Source organism: Hypomesus nipponensis, chromosome 3 (genome assembly GCF_054491055.1).
Source record: "Hypomesus nipponensis isolate SF chromosome 3, ASM5449105v1, whole genome shotgun sequence".
Classification (NCBI taxonomy): Eukaryota; Metazoa; Chordata; class Actinopteri; order Osmeriformes; family Osmeridae; genus Hypomesus; species Hypomesus nipponensis.
Window position 1 is genome coordinate 9,108,033 of NC_140363.1, and position 24,297 is coordinate 9,132,329.

The window sequence follows — 24,297 nt, forward strand, 5'->3', positions numbered from 1 at the left end:
GGTTCAGTGTTCTCGTTTTCGGTAGTAAAACCATTGTCATCAACACGAGGTAAAGATAATGCCGTGGATGTGACTGAGTGAGAGTACAGTTCCATCCGACCTGCTAATCGCTTTAAGAGGCTCCCTGTGTGTAGGGGTTATAAATAGAAGCGATATGGCTCCGCCCCGTGTTTTGCCCTCAGACATGATCAACTCACTACAAGATGCTGGGCGTGTGCGCAAGACTAAACAGAAGACTGCTGAAAAAATGTTACGCTGATTTGAGTGGTTGCCAGATACATTGTAATTGTTGACGTTGCAAAACACTGAAAAGTCAATACATAAAAAATGGATTTACTGACAATTTACTTTAAAAATATCTGTTAGTTTTGCATTTTGGTAAAAGCTTCTTCACCTATGCACAAGTATGCTTATTTACTAAACTGCATGGTATCAGATTTAGGTTCATCTTTTAAATTGAATGAGTCTGTGGTTAATTTATCAGGAAATTGCTTAGCCTACCTTCCGCTGTAATCTTTTATAACCTTAACTCAAATCTTTTGTAACCTTCCACTGAATTGGCATGTGACCTACTGGGTTCATCACACAGAGAAGGAGAGAGAGAGAGAGAGAGAGAGAGAAGAGAGAGAGAGAGATACATAAAGCGAGTGAGGGTGACAGAGAGCTGCTCCACTTTTGTTCAGTTTATTGGGAAGTGGGTGTGTTAAGGTCAAGGTTTTGATGAGGAGCACCAAATAGTAAAAAAAAAAAGAATAAAAAGAATAACTCACATTTGCTCCTTCATGAGTATGATTTAATCCTGTAGTAAGACCTTTAGTATTCCTCAAAATTGAAGGATTTAAGTCACGGATCTTGTTCATTTATAAATTCCTGTACATATAAACATATAAAATGCACTTTAGGGTAAACAAAGTGGTCAATTCATATTGAGAGGCTTTCTTGGGTAGGGCGGAGCCTGACTCAGACGTAAATTGAGAGTTTGATGTCAGAGGGAATTGTAGGGAGGAGGAGGAAGGGGGAGGGAGTAGGGGGTATGGCACTCAGAAGCACTTCCTGTGGACAATAGAGGGGCCTGCCTCATCGTACTCCTGCTTGCTGATCCACATCTGCTGGAAGGTGGACAGGGAGGCCAGGATGGAGCCACCAATCCACACAGAGTACTTCCTCTCCGGGGGGGCGATGATCTGAACACAGATTACATCATCATAAACTCCTGTACAGTGTTCCGATAACCAAATTGATCAGCTAGGCTTCCGCGATGAAGCACCAAATGTGCGTTTATGAGCAAAGTGATCATATAATCTCGAGCATTTAAAACAGATAGGCTTAGTTACCTTGATCTTCATGGTGCTGGGGGCCAGAGCAGTAATTTCTTTCTGCATACGGTCAGCAATACCGGGGTACATGGTGGTTCCACCAGACAGGACGTTGTTGGCGTAAAGGTCTTTACGGATGTCAATGTCACACTTCATGATGCTGTTGTAGGTTGTCTCGTGAATACCGGCAGATTCCATGCCTGTTATAAACAATGGACAATGAATTGATCTATTTGCACTTCTCCTACAGCAAAGCTTCAACTTTATCTGACCCACACTGTTTAAACAAGTGGCCACACTTGTTGACAGCAAACAGGTGATGAAATCGACAGCTCCCCATAACAGCTGCACGTAAGGTGTGGGTATGTCAACAAGCTGATGCAAAGAAGGCTGGGCCTGTAGTCTAGTCAACCCTTTCCTAGAGTGAACAAAGTCCAGTTATTCCACTAAAAAACTATGGATTTGAATTCATCATGAGCAACAACCACGCATAATACGCACCGATGAAGGAAGGCTGGAAGACGGTCTCCGGGCAACGGAAACGTTCGTTGCCGATGGTGATGACCTGACCGTCGGGCAGCTCGTAGCTCTTCTCCAGGGAGGAGGAGGAGGCGGCGGTGGCCATCTCATTCTCAAAGTCCAGCGCCACATAGCACAGCTTCTCCTTGATGTCACGCACGATCTCCCGCTCGGCTGTCAGGAGTCAAGAGTGTCTGTTACTAACACGGCGTTGCAATGCCAACATGAACTCGTTAACTCTGAAGGAAAGCTGAGTTCTAATGGCGTACCGGTAGTGACGAAAGAGTAGCCTCTCTCCGTGAGGATCTTCATGAGGTAGTCTGTGAGGTCGCGCCCGGCCAGATCCAGACGCATGATGGCGTGGGGCAGAGCGTAACCCTCATAGATGGGGACGTTGTGGGTCACACCATCCCCAGAGTCCAGCACAATACCTGAAAGGGGTGGGGTGTTGGAAAAGGCCTTTTAGAAAGGCGCTTCCCTTGTCTCTCCATCGTGTGTGTGTGTGTATGACACATCAGCCAAGCACGTCAAATCTTACCTGTGGTGCGTCCAGATGCGTAAAGAGACAGCACGGCCTGGATGGCAACGTACATGGCTGGGACGTTGAAGGTCTCAAACATGATCTGGGTCATCTTCTCCCTGTTGGCTTTGGGGTTGAGGGGGGCCTCGGTCAGCAGGGTGGGGTGCTCTTCGGGGGCCACTCTCAGCTCGTTGTAGAAGGTGTGGTGCCAGATCTTCTCCATGTCGTCCCAGTTGGTGATGATGCCGTGCTCGATGGGGTACTTCAGGGTCAGGATTCCCCTCTTGCTCTGAGCCTCGTCACCAACGTAGGAATCCTTCTGACCCATACCGACCATGACGCCCTGATCAAGAATATAGATGGGAGATGTGTTATACATGTCGATGACTAGCTGTTTTACGCATGACTCAAATTGTACGTTTTATCAAGGAAGGCTGTGCTTTTGACATTAAGTCAAAATCACAAAAGCACAATCTTCCATCGTTCTGCTATCAAGGATTGAGGGTTGCGTTTACTTTACCTGGTGACGTGGGCGACCAACAATGGAGGGAAAGACAGCTCGTGGTGCATCATCTCCGGCGAAGCCAGCCTTGACGAGGCCAGAGCCGTTGTCGCACACCAGAGCGGTGGTCTCCTCGTCGTCGCACATGGTTTCAGCTCTGATTTAGCCACAAAAACAAAAGGTACATTTTCGACAAACATTATTTTTGTTTACCAGAACTATTTTTTGTAAACGTTTCTGTTTTAAACGTTTCAAAATAAAAGATGCTAAAGTTTTATCGGATTCATTTGTGCATTATAAGATAATAAATTACCTAAGTAGTATTGTCTCCCTACCCGGTAAAGTGTTGATCTGTTATTGTATAATTGTCTAATTTGGCAATTGTTTGTTGGTGTTTTCAATGTTGGATTTAGCTTGGATTGTCCTGATACAAATAGTTTTTGCAATATAAAACAAGTGAAATGACACACCATAGGGTATTAATCAGTCATTGAAAAAACAAACAAGACTGTAAAAAAAAAACTAAAAAACTATCTATGTAATACATTGGTTGGCATGAAAAAAGAAATAGCCTGCAGTCCAAACGTAGGTCAAATTGGTTAACATTTGAATGTTTAAGTAGGCTACTATGTCGCGACTAGTAAATGTAAGAACTTGTAGCCTAGACACCGCTCCCGGTAAATCCATCGGACTGTTGACTCAAGTTTGTAAACTCACACTACACTACTCACCAGATCAGCACCTTGCGCCAAACCGGGGGAATCAGGGGTTCAGGGGAGTGAGGGCACGCCGATTTATACTCTGACCAGTGTCCCCGAGACCCACAGAGGTAAGGGGGGCGAAGTGCGCCACCTATTCCATATTTGGTAGCCCTCGCGCCATTGAGGACTGCAAGGCCATTAATGGAATGGTGAGTCGAAGGGAGTCCCGCGCGGGACATCCGTGCCTGCGGCCCATATTGGGAGGGATCAGGGATGAGAGCAGAAAGACAATGCCGGTCAAACGGACATGTAGAATTCACCTTCACTCAGAGCAGCGTCAAATTCCTGTTTGGAAGGGAGAACGACTAAAATAAACAATGGGAACATTACATATAGGTAAGAATATAGATTAAGAAGGATAGATGGATGTCCATCAAGTAGACTATCCAAGTATCTGGCAGCGGGATTAACATAGCTAGGCTACATGTAACATTATGTAAAAGGCGGATATAACTGTTGTAAATTAATAAACTAAGGCAACAACTGCCTGTGTGTAATGTGTAGAGTTTAAATTTCTGAGAAAGTCAATTGCCTTTTAGAATTTGAGAAGATTCTTCCTATTGTGAGTAGCCCCAGACAATAGCCTTCAAAGAGGGATTAGGGGCTCTACCACGGTAGCAAAAGTGAAGACCACTTGTGCCACACAGCTGGCGATAGCAGCTGCCTGTCTCTATTCAGAACACAAATTCCAAACCCCACCATTTGGAATTTTTGGCAGAGAAAAAATGAGAGAAACCACTCATTGCAAATTTCATTTGAGACAGCCTGACAGTAGGCTACCCTAGTGGATATGAATAATTCATTAATTTAGTTGAGGCTACATTATTTCAGTTAACTGTCATAATGAGAGTAAATAGAAATTGAGAAAGTTATGGACCTTTTGTGATTCGATTTGCATAAATCAATACGTTTCCATAACCATAATAAATAGTTTAATCTTAGTGAGTGACCATATATGTGGTTAGCTATTTAATCATATTATTCACTTGGGGTTTATGTTGTAGTATTTATAGGAATTAATCCCAGGGAATCAAACTGATCTATAACATATATTGGAGAGGTCGGTATCAAAGTTGAAGATACTAAACACTTTTAACAAGATAACAAGACTTTGCAGATGACATTGCTGGTTGCTTCCCTGAAACACAGAAAGAGCAAACCCTAGAAGGTCTAAAATAACACTGGCTAAGAGCAATGCAGGGGTCAGCCACAAGAAGGACAACACAGAAAGGGCACAGCAAGCCATGAATCATATGTTACTGTCACCCAACCCCAAGCCATAACCCCTCACTCTGACTCTTTTTCGGTCTTACGTAATCGATGCTAGGCTATGCCGCCATTCAGCATCCCTCTGGCCCACTATTCAAATATGCTTAACGTGTTCTATAAACATAATGAGTCTGGTCAGTCAACCCCCCATTGCACAGTCTGTAGGGAACTGTGACGGGCGAAGGGAAGTTTACAGGAAGTGGTGTAGGCCTAAGCACAATGTGTGTGATTGTATAGATGTATGTATGTATGTATGTTTGGGTGCATGCATGTGTTTGTGTGTGCATATGTGTGTGTGTGTGTGTGAACGTTTGTGTGCGTGTGTGCGTGGAACAACACCTGATGGTGTAATAGATTCAAGGCAGTGTCAGAAAGGGAGGAGATGCACAGAAGCTCTGATCTCTCCATCCTGTGGTCTCCACACCTGGGGGAGTCTCTGAAGTTAAACCAACATGACACAATCACATTTCCAAGATCTCCTTAATCACTCATCCCGGGGGTGGCGTGGGGGAATAGGATGGGGGACAGATTTTAGAAATGAACAAGGAACACAGAACCAAAAGGTTGATTGATTTGAGATGAGATTTTCTGATCGGAAACGTTGCGTGAAAACTCTCCAGTGCCATTTGTTCAGTGCTGGACGATTCCTGTGGTCATGTTATAGTGCATTCAGAAGATGTCCCTGTGTTTTTTAGCCTGGTACTTCAGCAAATGCAAATGGTTCAATACAAATGGTTTGAAATCATTTTGTTCTCTCCGACACATCGCCCATGGCGACCAGTAGGGGCCATTTTAAGGTCATAATCGACAGAGGACGTGAAACATACTGCTCAGAGAAAATCTTTGGGGACAGTATTTGACCATAAAATCGGAACTGAGAGGCAGTTCAAGTCTAAATAGCTCAAGGGTTGAGATTAGCAACTGTGGTTTAAGGATTTTAACAATAGAGATCAACCTCCACACTCTGCTGAACATCCAACGTATTTACAAAGTTATTACATAATAATATTGTCATAGCCTAAACACACGCTGGGGCGGAGCTTCAAGCTTATAGTTGTAGCACAAAGGTCACACAGTAAACGTATGAATGATAGAAACATTGTTTGGGAATATTTATGAGGTATCAAGGCATGAGGCCACAGACGGTAGATGTAGAACAATGCCTTCTGTGTCAGCATATTAAACAACAATACAATGAAAGAGACTGCAGTCGTATTTACCTAAACATTCCAGTGTTGACTGGAAATGAGGTGGAGAGAAGACAGTTTATCATATTCTGTTACTGTGATTTACATATAGAGTGTTCCAGTGCGCATACAGCTTGATGTGTTTCACATATCCCAACCCCTCATCAGGAAATCAGCTAATGATTTAGTTACGATGCTGACTGTGCGGCCTGCATTCATTAACATGCAGGCTATGAAGGCTCATATAGTTCATGTGAGTCAGATGCTGACAGCCTAGGCAGCAGATTTAGCCCCTTGGTAAGAGTCAGTTATGGGGGGGGGGGGGGGGGGTGCACATAGGCAGAAAGAAATACTTGCTGGGCCGAGTTGTACAAATGCCAAGCCGGAAGCCTCACACCCAAACACAGACACACACACTCAAATATGTATACACATCAGGCACACTGTGAACATGTCACAAGATGTATTACAGATTTACACAAAACATTTTACATGCAGCGCAAACACTAGGGTTGTGGTCAGACCCAGGTAGAACACCATAGACCACTAAGAATCTGCAGCTTGCTTTCAATCAATTTTGGCATTCCCTTTGCAGTATGGGACTTTGCAATCCATGTGTGTGTGTTTGTTTGTGTGTGTGAGAGAGAGAAAGTGAAATGACAAAGCAGTATGGGGTTAATTGGATGCGGAGTACTACATATCCTCTCTTTTTATATAGCCCCTTCACCCCTGGGTCTGCTTCCAGCGAGGAGGAGCAGCCTTTTTCCATCTGTAATCAAATATTCACCAGCCCTGCCCAATCTCTCTCCTCTTCCTCTCACGTGCAGCCTCTCAGCACGATACTGTCAGCTTGGCTTCCACGCCTAGCCCACTCCAGCCAAGCGCACTGCGGCCACTGCCAAGACTTCTGGGAGGAAAAAGAGAGAACAAACTTGAAATTAAAATCAGGCGATTTTTTGGCAAGTGGTTTCTGCCCTCAGGACACTTGGGAGTGGAGTTGGGCAGACAAAAAAGCTATCTATCTAGGTCTCATATGGCACTAGCATAAATATTGCACTAAGGTTTGGGCTGCGGCCATCTTTTTCAAAGGAATTTTCTCAAGGATTAGAACGCATGAGAGAATTATTGTCGCTGTGTGTATCAGTCAATAGTGAGCCTGCAAAAATGAGGTTAAATAGCGCTTTGGAATATAATGAAATATTCATGAATTCAATTTGAATAGTTTAAACTACAGATGCATAGCTACCCGGATTTGTTCATATTCAGCAGGAGCATTTTGGATAAGTCCTCAAAGCGATATTTAAGTATTGGAACCTGAACTATTTTTGAAATAGATGACAAGGCATTGTGTCAATCAAAAACATGGAGATGAATTAAAGTTTTCCGGCAAGCAAAAGTAGGCCTACCATGTTTTAAGAAACCAAACGGGAGCTAAAGAGATGTAGAAAACATCTAAATAGACAAACTGACTGTTGCGTTCAGACTTTCATTAACCACAGCGAAGTGCATGGGCAATTTATTTTAATTATTCCCGCTTCAGTGAGCACCTTGCCCGATGTTTAATTCTGATGAATTGATTCGCCACACAAAAGTTAACTTTCAGTGTCTGTTCTTGATGGAGAGTTGTCCTCAGTAGGCCTCCATCACGCCAGATTTCCGCTGTACCCTATTGGGATTACCTTTGAAGAAGAATTCAGTTTCATGTATTCTCCCTCTCAACCTTCTCCACAGGAACACAGGGAGATGAAAAGAGTACGCTCCTGGTGGACTTCGACCTGACGTCATGACGCAAGATTAAGGTGCCCTTTTTAGCGATGGAGAAGGAAAAAGTAAGGTCGTAGTCAGTCTTGGAAACATACATAAAGTTAGCGTAAACTTGAATCCATATTTCAAGTTCAATCGGTCGGGATACAGCTTCAAAGAATAGTTTAATTTCAAATAATTGAAAGGTGACATGTTGAAGTCTAAGAAATGTGATGTGGTTACAACAGGTAATTATCGACAATTCAATTATTGTGTCATGGCAAACAACAGCTACGTAGTAGCATACAATACAACATACATATAATACAATACAATAGCAGCACAAATAGCTGTCACCTTTCCATTGATTTGCTGAGTTACAAAGAACAGAGTGGAGAATTGTTTCAGTTTAAGGCATTCCATTATAATACAGGACTGGGCTTAAGGTCAGATGTAAAGTTTGATGGTTTCTGATTGAGTCATAAATCTGATCAGCTACCATTCCCTGTGCATTGTGAGGTGTGATTCGAATGAATCCCCATTTCTTCGTCTGCTTCCAAGAAAATTACATTCTCACCTACCAATATAACACAATTCCCCTCTGTGTTAAGGGGGAGAAAAACGCTGACACAACACTACTGAAAAGGAAGTTACAGGATTTTGTAGAGTTAAAGGCATAGTTCACCCAAAAAACTGGTATAGTTTTTTTTTGTTAAATTACAAACTTTCCAATCAATAAAAGCACATATACAGAAATTGTGCAAGTTCCAAACAGTTTAATCGCATTATACATTTGAATCCAGCTTTATCCATCATGGCTCCATTATTAACATTGAGCTATGGAACATTCTTATCTACGCTATGCAGTGTCATCCTGAATGAAACTGAGAATACAGGCCACAAAAACAAAAGCAAATTTGACTTTAACCCAAGCTAAATTAATTAACAATTAATTTGTGTTTGACAGACTACTGAGCAAGAGGAATTTAGTCCTTTACATTGTTAAAAGTTTGGTCAGGGCAAGTTTCCTAGAGGCTCACTGACACAATTCAAACCCACATCCCATCCCCCTGAAGCTGTTACAAACAACATAGTTTCTATGCATGAACAGTGAAGCCTTCTCCTATGGGGCTTTACACAGCCCCATAGTGTCCACCCAGACATGTACTAGGTCCAGGACAACTTGGACTCAACACAGGGGCTTGCCGTGTCTCATGTTCTGGGCACAGGTACGTCCCAGGTTGGCGCCCTCCAGGAGCAGGTCGGAGAGGCGGTCCAGCCCCACGCAGGTGGTGAGGGGGGTGATGAGGCCGTACAGGCTCCCCAGCATGATGCTTATGGGCCAGGCCAGGACCAGCAGGACCACTAGCCACACAATGCTCCAGAAACAAGAGCCACAACTGGCCATCCTGGTCTGGGGGAGAGAAGAAAGGGGGTGGGGTGGAGGGGGGGAGACAAGGGAGAGGAGGTGGGTGAGGAGAGAAGGGGGAGGAGAGGAGAAAATGATGACATCAAAGCAGTCAAGTAATCATAAAATTGAAGTCATTCATTCATATATATGCTGTCCTTTTTGTAGACCCGTGCTACAAAATCCCAGATCCTCATAATACATATTTGATGGAGTAACTCTGTGTCGTTTCCAGAAGGTCCCAGGCAGAGGTACTGTGACACGCCCCTTTGTGGAGAGATTATCCGATTGGAACGTGCCCTGGTGATGATCTGGATGTACTTGTCAGGGTTTAGTGGTGGCCTTGACAAAGTGTGATAAGCTGGCACTCGTTACTGCTGTAACCATCACATTAGCCCACTGACCTGCCAACCCCTCCATGCCCTGAGGGTGAACAGTATATCTGAGAGTGAGCATGGCTAACCTGCCACCCTGCTAGCACCCTGGTAGCCTCAAACAGCTCACATAGATGGAAACATAATGGAGGTTTATGCTAGGGATATACTATTAATACTGAAAGGTATTGATAACAAAACCACAATTTGGTTAGACATGCTCCAAAAGATTAAAAATATACAATACACTCTGTGTTATTCACATTTTGAGGATATATTTCTTTGGCTGGATAATCAGCAGAGAATAACAGCAAGTTCCAGTAAATTAGCCTGAAGCCCATTTGTCAAAGCGCAACTAGGACTAATGTTCTGAAAAGCAACACCAGTTTGATTAGGCCTGGTTGCTATAGCTTTAAGAAACCACTGGCCACACTTCCTTGTGGTCCGGCCTCATGTCATATCCTGTTATGGCCGTGTCATTGGACAGGGCTGTGGTCGGTAATCTCGAGGTGATCTCGTGCTTTTAGGGCACCACCCCTCGGAGGGGTGGAGGTGGGGGGGATGTTAAAGAACCAGGCACAACAGCCATTCAGAAAAGCCCTACACACTACTCATGGCCACAAGTAAATTGTTTACATTAAAACTATTTTTACTGAGTATACTATTATAAAAAGTGTTCCCCCCCCAAAAACAAAAAACAAAACACAATGCTACAATGCTTTTAAAAGTTGCATTTGTATGTGACAAGTTTAGCAAATCAACCACTGGAAAATAACTTACAATGTGTTACAAATCAATGTTTGTCAGCTATGCCAGCAGGACTGTGCCTCTGCACATAACTAGTGCATGCAGTTAGTTTGTAGAAGACAATCAACCGGTGGCCATGGTTAAACAGGAGAAAGCAGAACGGTATGTAAACCTGTCAGAATACCTGGCGTGTGAGTATAAAAGACATGTTCACCTTCAGAAGTGGAGAGATAGATGGACTGGATGGACGAGGAAGTACAAAATTCCTGCTCTTCTTGGCTGAGGATATTCCTTTCAGTCTTCCAGTCAGTTTTGCTGCTGAGAGAAAGAGAGAGACAGAGAGCAGAGAGCGAGAGAGAGGAAAAAAGGGAGAGAGTCCGAGAGTATGAGAGACCTCTTCTCACTAGTTAACTTTAATTTACCACAACAAGATACTCTAGGCTACTGGATGCCAGAGAGGCCAGCTGCTAGAAAACAGATATTTAGCAATTTGCTGCCTTTTCACAGACAGGATATGACACAATGTGTGGATTCATGTGCTCCATGGTTGCCATAGGTTACTGTTTATGTGCAGTTTACAAACAGACACTGGTGCACAAGATTTATCATTCCATTTTGCCAACTGTTAATTGTCTCTACCGGGACTCAACAAAGCTTCTAAAACTGGTTGTTCCCATCCTTGATTGTGATTGGCTATATCGCATTCCATGCCATTGTAAAATCCAGCATAACCTCACAGGTTGTCCTCATAACATTCTTTAACATTCCATATTACTGAACATCGAATATTTCTAATTGAAAAGATGTCCACCTGTCTGTTGCGTGGCAACGATTTATGTAGGAACTATACTTAGTAGTAGCAGAAGAATGAAGGTTTATTATTAAACTATTTAGTTTCTAATTGTTTTTATTGATGAAACCATATCAAATATTTGTAGTAACAGTTTTAGAAAAGCAATAAGCCCCGCGAGTCCGTGGTTTACGCTGATTTTAGAACAGGTAAGGGGGTTTTCGGCACTTCGCTTCGCGTCGTGCCTAACAACTCCCCTTACCTGTTTTAAAATCAGTGTAAACCACGGCCTCTTGGGGCTTATTGCTTAATCAAACACTTGAGGCCAGACAGTAACCAACCCACCAACTGTCCATGTTTTTAAGTACAGTTCTGAGTGTTTGTTTAAGTGTGTGTTTGGATCACATGCTTCTAGACAGGAAGGCTTTAATGCCTAGGTTCAGGTCCAGGTTTAATGTGAAGGAGTGTGTAAGTGTGAACTGTTAATTGTGTGTGTGTGTGTGTGTGCATGTGGGAGTTGTTAAAGGGGTCATAGAATGCAAAACCGAGTTTACCTTGTCATAGCTGAATAACGACAGTTTGGTGGGTAAAATAATAATACATCTTATTTAAGATGCCTTTCTCAGCACTCAAGGACAACGTACAGGGGTACACAAGACATTAAAAGCAGATGAATAATATAACAACATTAAAAACAACAGAAGAAGGCAGAGTAATTGACTTTAAATGGAATAAGCGTTAAGTGGAGTGTTAATCAAATTTCGTTTCAATACATGCTTACACACACACACCAAAAAATAGAAAACTGATTTTTGAAATTTGTGAATTGATGTAAATCGCTAGAAGACTGAAGTTGCTTGTGGGCAGATTGGCCTATCCTAGTTGCTCTGGGAGGGGGGTGGGGGGGCTGGAGTGAATGGACTAGAGATAGCCATGAATTTGAACAAGGTTTACAAATGAAGGTTGTGTGTGTGACACATTGGGAGTGCCTGGCAATCAAACACATTGAAAATCACGTCTCAAAAGTTCACTTGATTTTATTATTACAAAAAAAGGTTACAAAACAAAATATCTCATCTCTCATCTCAGTTTTTATGAAAAGACTCGATGTTTCTATGACATCATCATGGCTTCCGTTGAAAACAGAAAATAAAGCTGAATCATTTGAAACAAGCCACATTCTCCTTCTGAGCAAGTCCCAGTTAGGTGCCTCCATTCAGTGAGGGCCTGTGTAACCCTGCTGTTCAGTCAGTGGGCTCTCTAAGACTCTGGCTCCTCCCCGCTGTCCCCATCACTGTCGCTGTCCCGGCCAGGGTGCTCAGGCATCTTGGGATGCTCCTCGCTCTCCTCCTGGCTGCCTGCTGTGTCTTGAGGGCTCTTTCCCTGGTCCTTCCCCTGATCCTTCCCCTGGTCCTCCCCCTGCTCCATGGGCTCTTCCACCTTGTCCTCCCCAGGCTTGGAGGCCTCTGGCTCGGCCTCGGCCGCCTCTGTCATGGCCTCCTCCTCCTTGATCTGCTGCGGAGGGGGCAGCAGATTCTGCTGTTGCTGTACATAGCAGAGGGAGGAGGGGAGGAAAGATGGGGAGAAAGAGAAAGGAAGATCGGGTCGAGGAGAAGAACGACAGGATTTGTTTTTGTGCGTGTCAGAGTCATAAAAAATAGATGTCATAGTTCCTCCACCCTGGGCTTGTGTCATGTTGTACCCAATACTAGGCTCTACTGTTCATCACTGTTGATCATAAGAACTGTCTAGATACCGACTCCCATGTCAGACACCATAACATTCCTAACTCACATATCACCCCCTCTCCTCCCCCCTCCCCCATCTTTGCCTCTGTCCTGTTCTATTTTGTTTCCCTCCCTTCTCCTCAGAGGGCAGAACCAGAGCAGTCGTCCGGGAGAGTATTCACAGCACCCTTCCCCCCCTCCTTCTCCCTGGGGTGAGGAGAGAGCGGGCTTTACTCTTTTAATTAAAAAACTGGTTTTGGTTCCTCATCTGAAATGTTAGGGTTATGGCCTGCTAGGGCTCTGCATGCTGGACTAAAACAATTTGCTTGAATCTGACCTATTTCCGGCACTGCATTAAAATTTTAAGGCTGAAAAACACAGTCCAAAATAGCTGCGAGGGAGTAAATAGGAGAGAAGACTTAAGAACCAGAAGTCTGAAAGAGCTTGGTTTCAGGTGTACAAAAAGACTTACTTCAAAAAAGAACATGACTTGTGGCAGTAGAGGTATATTATTATCCATTGTAATATAATGTGTGGAGTACAGTACACCTGTATGGTGGAGGACAATACACCTGTATGGTGGAGGACAATACACCTGTATGGTGGAGGACAATACACCTGTATGGTGGAGGACAATACACCTGTATGGTGGAGGACAATACACCTGTATGGTGGAGGACAATACACCTGTATGGTGGAGGACAATACTGTGTGTGTGTGTGAGAGTGCTCTGGTCCTACCTGTCGGTACTGCTGTGTGTGTGTGTGTGTGTGAGAGTGCTCTGGTCCTACCTGTCGGTACTGCTGTGTGTGTGTGTGTGAGAGTGCTCAGGTCCTACCTGACGGTACTGCTGTGTGTGTGTGTGTGAGAGAGTGCTCTGGTCCTACCTGTCGGTACTGCTGTGTGCTCTGCTGGATCATGTGCATGTACATGTTGTACACCAGGTTGGCCATCTCTGGCATGTTCTTGATCACACGCTCCCCCTGTCTAGAACCCTCTTCTCTCTGAGACGGAGCATGAGAGGGAGAGATTGGGGGAGAAAGACAGGCAGAAACGCACACACAAAATATATGAATAACATTACTCAGTTCTTCAAATTGTAGAAAGGTGGAAGGGGGACTGGTGTGTGTGTGTGTGTGTGGGGGGCAGCAGGTGAGGCTGGGAAAACAACTTAGGAAAGAGGAACTAAACAGGCCAAGATTAATGACAGCAGCCACTTCTTGTTTAAACTGGCTGCCTTGGCCCATCACCAGCTCCGTCCATGTAAATAGCTCCATGTGTAATGGAGCGTGCTGGTGCAGAGGTGCGCCCTGGCCAGCGGAAGTAAACAGCGCTGGATTACTGTGAAGGTGAAGGCTATAAACACATCGTAAAGCCTGACCCCGGTGGGTAGAATGGGGTATGTGGGCAGTCATGGTCTAGCTGGGTACAGCACGGCATGGGGCTAAGCAGAGGGCACGTGTGTGTGTGTGTGTGCCCAAACAAGTTACCCCCCCCGGGTGTAATACACACACACAATGTCAGAGAGAATTGGAGAGAAGGGGTTTTCTGTGTAGTTCTATTAGACACATAAGCCAGACACAAGGGCGTCGATGATACACAGGAATGCACACTCAGAGAGACAGTGGCAGTCTCACACCACGCTGGGGAGATTTGTGACAGGGAGCCGGGTGACCTTTTGGGGTTAAATATAGCCTGTGTTCCCCCAGACTGCAGCCAGCCTGCCAGCCCCAGACCCACACCTTGGGGTGAACAGACTGGGTATATGGCACAGCCATAGACAGAGGAGAGGGGAGAGAGAGAGAGGATCAGATGTTGTGATGAAGGGGAACAGACAGGGGCTAAGATGGGCACTGAGATGCACCCAGAGTCTTCACTGTGCTGTGTGTGTGTGTGTGTGTGTGTGTGTGCTGTGTGTGACCCTCTGACTGTGTGGACAGAGTACGTCAAAATGTCCACAACAGCAATGTGGCTGGGTGCATATGTATACGTGCGTGTGTGTGTGTGCATGTGTGTGCCTGCGTGTGTACGTAAATGTGCAGGTGTGTGTGTGTACTCACGGGCTGCTCCTGGGTGTAGTACTCGTGGGGGAGGATGTGCAGCTGCAGGGGCCGGGCGCTGAGCTGGCTGAAGGCCGGCGTGAGCTCGAAGCAGTTCTGGAACAGAGCCACCCGCGCAAAGACGTAGAGACCCAGCCTGGCTCTGGACATGGCCACCACCAGACGCCTCACGTCCCTGGGGAGAGACACACACACAGGGGGGAGAGACACACACAGGGGGAGGGAGAATCAGGAGGGGGGGGGAGATGGGGGTTCATTCCATGGATGGAGAGGAACAGAGGAGAGAAATGAACAAGGTGAGGGGATGAGGAGGAAGGGGGTGAGAGAGAGGACAGTGAGGCGAGAAGAGCGTGGGATGAGAGAGGAGGGGGTTTAAAGGCAGATGAGCAGTCGGGGTGAAGGAGTGAAATGACGGCGAACAAAAGAGGGGTTTGGCGGGACGCAAAGCAGAGATGACAGGGATGGGGAAGGAGAAAGGGAAGGAACAGGGGGAGGAGAGGGAAGGATGAGAGAGAGGAGATGGTTACGTTTCTTCCCATCCGAGAGATTTAAGGGATTTGAGAAAATAGTTCCCCCCTAACCCCCCTCTCAGAGTATATTCCAGGAATATTCCATATGCGGCAGTAATACCCAGTTGTGTGTGGGTGTGTGTTAAATAAGAGAGATGTTTTCCTGGGAACAGTGAGCATCGCAGCAGGCCTGTCCTGTGTGCTTCAGCTAAGCAGCAGCGTATAAAACCATACTTCTGAACACACACACACAGGCTGGTCCCAGGTCTGCACTGCAGGGCAGAGAATTAGATCTTTGGGGGGTCCCTATCTTATAATGAGGGGCCAGTGCCACAACAATATATATATATAACTATATATATATATATATATATATATATATAGTTATATATATATATATATATATATAGTTATATATATATATATATATACACATACACACATATATATAAATTCATTTTTCTTTATTGTAAGCAATCAGAAATGTGGGGGGGCCAGCCATGTAAATGTCCCGGGTGGCCACGCCCCTCCAGTGTGGGGAGAGGAGATTCTCCTGCTGCTGGAAGCACAGTGCTCCACTGTCACAGATGCTGTCCAAATGCAGACAGGCAGAAGATCATTATAGATGTACGAGTTGCCGGCTAATATATCTTGTTTATCAGAGCTAACATATCTACCTTCCCCTTTTCCTACCTCCCCCTCACGCCTATCTGTTCCTGATCCTGTCGAGTTAAGAGCTACACCACAAACACTGTACTACCGTGACCATTCTGAAGGGGTTTTGGGCCAATTCAGAAGGGGATAAGGTAAGATTCAAAACAATCTTTTGGCACCGTCTGAAAAAAGCTTAGGAACACAGATGCAAAGCTACATTTAAACAGTGCCAGAATGCAGAATGTGCTAGCCTACATGGGAAGACCATGAGATTAAGAAGATTATTGTGTGTGTTTGATGAGGATTTTGAAAGAGAAGAAGAAAGGGAGAATACTGTGGGTATGTTCCATATCCGGCGGTTTTCTGTCTCCAAACGTGTGTGTGTGTGTGTATGTGTGTGTGTGTATGACTTGTTTACTATAAGTCCTCTGGTGGACAGCTACCCAAAGGAAGACCACAGTAACAGAGCACAGCAGCCTACCAATCGGCGCAAGGCCTGGTGGGAGAAGGACCAATGGGGAGCCTTCGTAGCCTGGGGACACCACTGCGTTAAGAGACCCCCACCTGGGTCATCCTTTGAGATGACAGGCCACTGTGGATGAATACTGTGTGTGTGTGTGTGTGTATGAAAGTGTGTGCACATGTCAGAGTGCGTCTGCATCTATATACTGTGTGTGTGTGCGCGCGCATGTGTGTGCAAACCCAGCAGGAATTCTTCTCCTGTCAAAGCCTGGGCTGGTTTGTCACAGGGTCAGCCGTGTCACCGTGGTTGTCATGGCAACAGGTCACCACGGCAGGGGTGTGGGGCAGACGTGAGGGTTTGCGGCAGATTAAGCCCAGCATGGGACAGAACGGAGCGCACTTCGGGGGAGTATCCCATGAACCACTGCTGCCCTGGCATCACAGCGGCCATTCAACACAGAGGGGAGGACCAGGATGGGAATGAAGGGATCTGATTGGGGCCTGATGCACCTCACAGGAGTACGTGAAGGGCCCCTCTCTCAGAAGGGTCCCACATTGAAGGACCTCCGCTCCAATGTACATGGAGTATGCTAGCACAGTGAGGTCTGGAAGTGAACTCTAGTCAAGAGAGAACAGGACTAGGAGACCCCCCCCCCAACAACGCAAAGGCGCCGTTTTAACAGCCCGGCCACGTCTGCCCCCAGCTGCCCTGTGTATTAGGCTCACTGGGGGGGGGGGGGGAGACAGCGCAGGGCGGGCCAGGCCAGCGCAGGGCGGGCCGGCGAATGACAGCCAGATAAACGGCGGGCCGCCACCAACTTCAGCTATGCTCCGACTCAACCCCATCAATTCAACTCTTTATCTCTGTGCGGAACGAGACGGGGCGGAAAAAAGGAGAGAGAGAGAGTTTCCAAGTGTTTTTCTGCCGGCTTTTACGGGCGCTTCGCTACAAGAGCATCGGGCGGTGGCAATGACAATGATTTATTCATGGAGCCGAAGCGCCATTTGAAGCCTTTCAATTCCAGAGAGAAAGAGAAAGGAATCCAAAAGAAGGGAAAGGAATAAAATAGAGAGGAGGAGGGTGGGAGAGAGATGGAAGAGGCATGAGAGGAAGAGAGACAAGAGAGGAGGAACGAGAGAGGCCGGCTACGAGGCAGCTCTGAGTGATGGAGACACTCCATGTTCCTCGGTTAAGGAGCCGTTCCCACGGCGGCGGAGGCGGCGGCGGCAGGCGGAGATGAGAGGCGGCGAGCTCAAGAGAGCCGAGGCTGTGATAGGCCGGGGGTGTTAGACACGCCAGGGACTCATCACCATCTCAGACCTGCAAAGCCACGGCCCGTTTGCTCCATTACAAATCCCAGAGGTGAGGAGAGAGAAACAGACAGAGAGAGAGAGAGAAGCGGAAGAAAAGGAGGGTGAGGCCACACTCCCCATCCTGGGTCTGTGGTTCCCAACAGGACTCTTTAAAGCCTGGAACGGCTCGTTTCACAGCTCGACCCTTTGATCGGCAAGCTGCTCTTTTGTTCCTTGTGTTCACCCCAATCATCGGCACACAATGGTGGAGCTGGACCCACAACAACTGTTAGCGCAATGGCACACTGCGGTCGGCACCACAGCCCCCAAAACACCCTTTAAATGACGTTTTATTTAAAAAATCTCTTGACTTAGTCCACAGGGGCTCAAAACAACAGCCAGTCCCTTTGAGAACAGCAGTCTCTTGAGAGGGAAGCTATTCCAAAGAGGTGTGTCCTGGTGTGTGTATTTCAGGGGTGTGTGGGGTCCTGGTGTGTGTACGAGTGCTTACCTCAGGTGTCCGACAGCTTTGGTGCGGACCAGTGAGAGGATGATGTAGTCGTTCTGCTGACCCTGGAACCTGTCCACCGTCGTCACCTACGGAGACGCACATTGCTTACTCAACACACACTCCCAACACACACTCCCAACACACACGGTTTTCACACGCTAATAGCAGAGACATGCATACAAAAGCCCTGCGTGGTACCACTGAGTTAGCTGAGGGGTGTTTTTTTTGGTAGGGATTTTGTTAAAACGTTGAAGAGAGCGATTTCATTCACTTTTTAAAATGCAGCGGATCTGGGGTTCTTTTTGTGTGTGTGTGTGTGTGGGGGGGGTTGTGATGTTGTAGGTTGAAACTCTTATCGTGTTGGGCCACACGGAAGGGGATTTGATGGGGGGGTGGGGGTGATCAGGCTTAGAAGGCCACACACACACACACACACACACACACAACACAAGTGCTTGGGCTATTCTAGAAGACTAAAGAACAGTGAAGAAGCTCTGAGTGGTACTTTCATTCATCTCCACAGTGATAGAAGTGTGTGAGTGTGTGTGTGTGTGTGTGTGTTAGACCGCCAGCTTAATTCCCTGCTAATCCAGAGGCTGTTAAGAAGACACGCTGTAAAGACTTCTCGCCCTCTCTTACAGCTGGCTTTCTTAGGTGTTGTCACTGTACCTTGCGCAACAGTGCTGCATACTGGACCTGGACGAGGGCCAGGATTGTACACAGCTGAGCGGGCAAGTTCCACTCCATCCACATATATCAATGGTTATCCTTAGTGGCTTTTTACTGGTCGTCATTGTAGTGGGATTAAACATAAATACATCTTTATTTGTTCATACACTACGAGTAGGCTAGATGTATATAGGCATATGGAGTGCTGGATGCTGTATCTCCCCTAGCCCAATTCAAACTGGACCCATCTACCCAGCAGTAGTCACACCAATCCCAGCTCTAGAGCTATCTAGCTGTAGTCCCATGTACACCGCTGTGGTCCCACTGAGCAGAAGGCCTACGACAGCACGTCCTCCAGACATGCCATGGGGGGGGGGGGCCTGGTGGGGAGGAGGCTGGAACAGAGTCTGGAGCTCCTGTCCCTCTCCAGAGCTGGATCAACAGGACAAGGGCCCAGCTCTCCTCACAGCCTCAGGACACCAAGAGGCGCTAAATAAACCATCCTGTCCTGGCCCCTGATTGGTCTAATGCACTATTCATCGACTGGGGAGTCCCACTGGTCGTGACCCCTCCAAGTCCCCTTACGGGGGTAAAAAAAAAAAAAAAAGGAGGAGGAAAGAGAGAGAGGGATGAACGGTGTAGGGAAGGAAGGGAGGGAAGGAAGGATGAAGGGTGTAGGGAAGGGAGGGAGGGAAGGATGAAGGAAGTGGGAGAGAACAGGATGAGGAAGGAGAGCGAAGAGGAGATCAAATGAAGAGGGGAGGAGAGAAGCGGAGAGGATGGGAGGGTAAAGGGGAGGAGAGCGATGGAGGGGGGGGAAGGAGGACGTGAGACCCAGACTTATTTCCGTCTCCCTGTTGCTACATGGAACAGGTGCAGCACCAGGAGCAACAATATGTCGTTTTACAATGGTGGTGAGACGCGGAGATCTGTCGGCTCAGTTAACATAGCCAGGCACTCCCAGGACCCCCCACACGGACACACACACAGACAGACAGACACACACACACCCGTTGGCATCATAGACTGCTCCGAGAAACCAAAGGGGCAAATATGCCACATGGTTTAAGCCAACATTTTTCCAGGGCAACATTGGGGATTGAGTTATTCTGGGCTGGCGGGTGGATGAACAGACAGAGAGGAAGAGAGAGAAAACAGAGAGAAAAATAGATTTCCCTAGGGCCAAGTGTTTTGCATTGTGTTTAGTTATTTATGAGAAATCTTCCAGGGAGTGGATAGCAGAGGTCATGGCATCCTGGCAAAAGCACGTGTGCGTGTGACTGACACACACACACACACACACACACACACACACACACACACACACACACACACACACACACACACACACACACACACACACACACACACACACACACACACACACACACACACACACACACACACACACACACACACACACACAAATAGGAGACATCTGACAGGGGGAGAAGAGAGGCTCCCTTTCTTCCACCTTCCTCCTCCTCCTCCTCCTCATTATGGCTGACAACAATGACACGCTTTGTCTCAGCTGATGGCCTCCCTATTCAAATATTCATGGATTGGATCTCTGCTCTGTCTTTCAATCAATCTCTATCTCTCCGCCAGCCCCTGTCTTCTTCAAGGCCCATCTTGGTTATTGACGAGGGGGGGAGGGAGGGTCATGGAGACACTGAGGTCAGACGGTCTCATTTGTGTCATTCTTCTTCATCAGGCTCTCAGGGCTAATGATGGGGCGAGGAAGAGGATGGAGGCTCTTTCTTTCTCTGGCCCTCTGGGAGGTGACCTCAGACTAGCCCCCTGGCTGCTGGCTCGCTCCAGCCGCCCCCTGGCTGGCCCTGACAGGCTGGCCCTGACAGGCTGGGTCTGACAGGCTGGGTCTGAAGGCCTGCAACTAGGGCCAGGCACTGCTCTATACCGACAGTATAGTCACGATGAGAGGGATGGAGGAAGAGGCAAGAGTTAGAGAGAGTTGGAAAGCAGAAACTGAGATGGACAGAAAGAAAGACTTGACACCCCCCCTCCCCTCCATTTTTTCTCCTGCGGTGAATACCAACGAGGAGACGACTAATTAACCTTATCACATTGCCTAAGGATTCTATCAATGTCAATGTAATTTATCTCTGCCCCCACCCCATTCCCCCCCAGAGGCCCTATACGGAGCGCGTGTGAGAGGGTATGGCTGGAAATCGAGTTTGTATTAATGTGATCCTGCATGAACAAAGTGACCTCTTCACTCACTGAGAAGATACGGGTTAAACAGCAGCAAGTGGTTGGGGGTGTTTAAGGGAAGCACCAGGAGGGGGGGGGGGGGTCTGCTCTCTCTTCCTCGCAGCTCCTCTGAAGAACCACAGCACCAACCCTGATGTTACATATGCTAACCAGAATCTGGTTAGTATATGTATGGGAACTATTCTCAGCCTTAGCTGTGCGGCTAGTGGCGTTTACCAGTCTGACTTCATGGATGTGTCTGTTTGTTTGTGTGTGTGTGTAATTACAGTTGTCAGACAGGACTTGGCGAGTGGGTGACATTTGTTGGGTTTTAGCGGTTGTGACACGCTGTCAGATGCGCTCTGGCCACAGCGCCAGCCAGCGTGACCTTTCTGTGGCTCAGCACTTTCCCCAAACAGGCTCGCTCCCTCCCTGCCTCCCTCCCTGCCTCCCTCCCTGCCTCCCTCCCTCCCTCCCTCCCAGCAGCTAGTCATCCCAGCGAGGTCAACATTGAACCAACCTAACGAGAGACAAGAGGGTAAGAGAAAGAGAGAGATAGAGAGAAAACTGTCCAGAGAGAGGCAGCAACAGTGCCCGAGGGAGTTCACACAGCTACAGAGGGATGAGGAGGACGAAAAAGGAAGACTGGGAGGACGGAGGGCAGCGGGTGAGACAGAGGAGGGGACGGGCAGAGAGGGGGTGGTGGGAAGAGGCGGCGAGGCCCTCTGCGGCGGACACCTGGAGGTGTAGGAGGACAGTTAGGCAGAGGGGGGGGGGGGGGGGTCTGCACATACTGCACACCTGTCTGGGCCGCCCAGGGCCGTGTCTGAGGCCTCGCCCTGACAGGAGCACCGTGTGTCCCCTTCACAGGGGATGCTTGTGTGACGCGGCTGTGATCCGTCAAGCTGAGGAGTGCGCGCGTGCGTCCTAACCACCGTCGAGCTCTCTGTGGTTCATGTTTGCCGCTGTCTGTATCTGTCCTCACTTTTTAGCGTGTGTTGAAGAAAAAAAGGCATGGGGTACGATCCTTGAGTGTTAAGTGGGCAGTGCGTGTGTGTCTGTGTCCATACCTTGTTGGGCTGTCCGAAGAAATGGTTGCCCGCACAGCGCTGGTTGATGACGTCTCTGATCAGATGCTTCTGCCCGTTGTAGGTGGTGAGGATGCTGATGCGGTCGCCGGGGTAACCAAGCAGGCGCATGTACATGAAGAGAGCCACTGAGTACTCTGCCTCTGCCAGGTTCTGGAGAGAGAGAGAGAGAGAGAGGGAGAGAGAGGGAGAGAGAGAGAGGGGGGAGAGAGAAAGACAGAGAGAGAGAGAGGGAGAGACAGAGAGAGAGAGGGAGAGAGAGAGAGAGGGGGGAGAGAGGGGAGAGAGAGACAGAGAGAGAGAGAGAGAGGGAGAGAGGGGAAGGAAGGAAGTTAGACTGGTGAGTAAGGGGTAAGGATGGGGTTGGAATGTGTATGTGGTGGGGTTGGAGTGGGGGGAGGGTAGAACTGGCCTCTTTGGGGGCCACATGTGTGTGGGTGTGTGTAGGGCAAAATGCAAGCTCATTGGCCGGCGGTTGAACCCAGAGGGGGTTGGGATGCCTAATTAGATTTTGTCATTGGTCACACACACCGCCAGTGACAAGGCAGATGTGCCGTCGCCTGGTCCCTCCACACCTCCATGGAAGAGTGCCAACCACAGCAGTGTGGTGGAGGAGGAGGAGCAGGAGAGCGATGTGGAGCTGCCTGTCCTCTGGGGCCCGGATCGGGGTCACACAGGCTGGCCCACACCAGCTGAGGACTGCAGGCTGCACTCTCTCTCTCTCTGTGTCTCTCTCTCTCTCTCTGTGTCTCTCTCTGTGTGTCTCTCTCTCTCTGTGTCTCTTTCTCTCTCTCTCTCTCTCTGTGTCTCTCTCTCTCTCTCTGTGTCTCTTTCTGTCTCTGTCTCTCTTTCTCTCTCTCTGTCTCTCTCTCTCTCTCTCTCTCTTTCTCTCTCTCTGTGTCTCTCTCTCTGTGTCCCTCTCTCTGTGTCCCTCTCTCTGTGTCCCTCTCTGTGTCTCTCTCTCTCCACTTACCCCCCTTTTTCCCTGCCTCTCCCTCTTTCTCTATCCCTTCCCCTCTGCATCTCTACTTTTTTATATCCCTTCCTCCATCTCCATCTCTTCCTCTCCCCATCGCCCTCTTTCTCCACCCATCCATCCATGGCTCTCTCTCCCTCTCCCTGCCGGTCTAGTCTTTGTGTTCCCGGTAGGGAGCCTCTCATTCATACGTGAGTAGACATTTTGATTTGGGCTGGAACTAAAAGGCTCATCTGACTCGCAAAACTCAACAACAGCATTAGCAATCAGGCAACGGTCTTAAACTACTGATTCCTCTCTACCGAGGTAAAGTCTGACTCAGGTAGTAGATGTGTGCCCATGTGCTCTGCACTGCACCCTTCTAGTTCAGAAGGTGGGGATATTCGCAAATGGAAAGCAAAATATTGTCCTCATGCTTCTGAGCGGAGCAGGCCGTGTGTGGCCCTCTCCTGAGGCTCTGGGCTGCAGGAAGGATCACCGGTGCTGTATCATTACAGTCATGTACAGTTGAATTTGAGAGCGAGACCATTGTAATGGTAAGCGTTTCAGTGTGAGAATTTTTTCCCTCAATCAGATGGATCCTAATCACAGATGAACCGCAACAACAACAAAAAAGGTGACGAAAGATGACACCTAAAATCCACGTTCACGTTCGAAAAATGTTCTTTAAGTCCCCTGCCCCCCCCCCCCCCGTCTCCTTTCCTCCTCCCTAGACGCACAAGGTCTACAAATTAAAATCATGTGCTCCTCAAAATGTCACCAAAATTAAATGTATAAAGGCCAAACAGGATGCATAACTCAATTTTAATGAAGCCTCCATAGAGCTTCTCATTAAGCAGGGCCTCCTGAAGCCTGGGCATCTGGTACACAACCAACCCCAGACCCACACCACACACACTGGGCAAAAAGGTGTGATGTTGTTCAAAGCCCCGTCTTACCTACCCTGATAATCACATCCTTTTACCATGGAACATTGAGGGAACATTGGCAAAACATTGCAA

At 47.5% G+C, this 24,297-nt stretch overlaps 2 protein-coding genes and 1 long non-coding RNA gene across 5 annotated transcripts in view; all 3 read right to left on the reverse strand.

Moving 5' to 3' along the window:
- Window positions 1-668: 668 nt before the first annotated feature.
- LOC146299691 (actin, alpha cardiac muscle 1) lies at window positions 669-3,643 on the reverse strand. The gene is made up of 7 exons (XM_084675341.1): window positions 3,589-3,643; window positions 2,876-3,014; window positions 2,374-2,698; window positions 2,105-2,266; window positions 1,818-2,009; window positions 1,335-1,516; window positions 669-1,184 (listed from the first exon to the last, which is right to left on the reverse strand). The coding sequence occupies exons 2-7, from the start codon at window positions 3,002-3,004 to the stop codon at window positions 1,041-1,043; spliced, it is 1,134 nt and encodes a 377-aa protein (XP_084531467.1). The 5' UTR covers window positions 3,005-3,014; window positions 3,589-3,643; the 3' UTR covers window positions 669-1,040.
- Window positions 3,644-8,573: 4,930 nt separating this feature from the next.
- Window positions 8,574-10,852, reverse strand: LOC146299692 (uncharacterized). 2 transcript variants are annotated; one of them, XR_014734152.1, is made up of 2 exons: window positions 10,561-10,852; window positions 8,574-9,231 (listed from the first exon to the last, which is right to left on the reverse strand). It is a non-coding gene; the product is annotated as an uncharacterized LOC146299692 (long non-coding RNA). The 2 variants fall into 2 exon arrangements; XR_014734150.1 differs by having other exon boundaries at window positions 10,531-10,852.
- Window positions 10,853-12,157: 1,305 nt separating this feature from the next.
- aqr (aquarius intron-binding spliceosomal factor) overlaps window positions 12,158-24,297 on the reverse strand; it is a 42,309-nt gene continuing 30,169 nt past the window's right edge. For both annotated transcript variants that reach the window (XM_084675342.1, XM_084675343.1), the window contains exons 32-36: window positions 22,303-22,473; window positions 18,353-18,438; window positions 14,924-15,098; window positions 13,751-13,867; window positions 12,158-12,681 (exon numbers count right to left, since the gene is read on the reverse strand). In XM_084675342.1, coding sequence (XP_084531468.1) covers window positions 12,397-12,681; window positions 13,751-13,867; window positions 14,924-15,098; window positions 18,353-18,438; window positions 22,303-22,473 — 834 coding nt within the window. In that variant the 3' untranslated portion in view covers window positions 12,158-12,396. The remainder of the gene's footprint in view (window positions 12,682-13,750; window positions 13,868-14,923; window positions 15,099-18,352; window positions 18,439-22,302; window positions 22,474-24,297) is intronic.

What these genes read in the sequence shown, in the direction of transcription:
- LOC146299691 (XM_084675341.1), bottom strand. Translation starts at nt 3,004, where the DNA reads ATGTGCGACGACGAGGAGACCACCGCTCTGGTGTGCGACAACGGCTCT. An exon ending in CTACTCTTTCGTCACTACCG is followed by an intron (nt 2,010 to 2,104) that starts GTACGCCATTAG and finishes GACTCCTGACAG; the next exon opens with CCGAGCGGGAGATCGTGCGT. An exon ending in CTTCCAGCCTTCCTTCATCG is followed by an intron (nt 1,517 to 1,817) that starts GTGCGTATTATG and finishes TGTTTATAACAG; the next exon opens with GCATGGAATCTGCCGGTATT.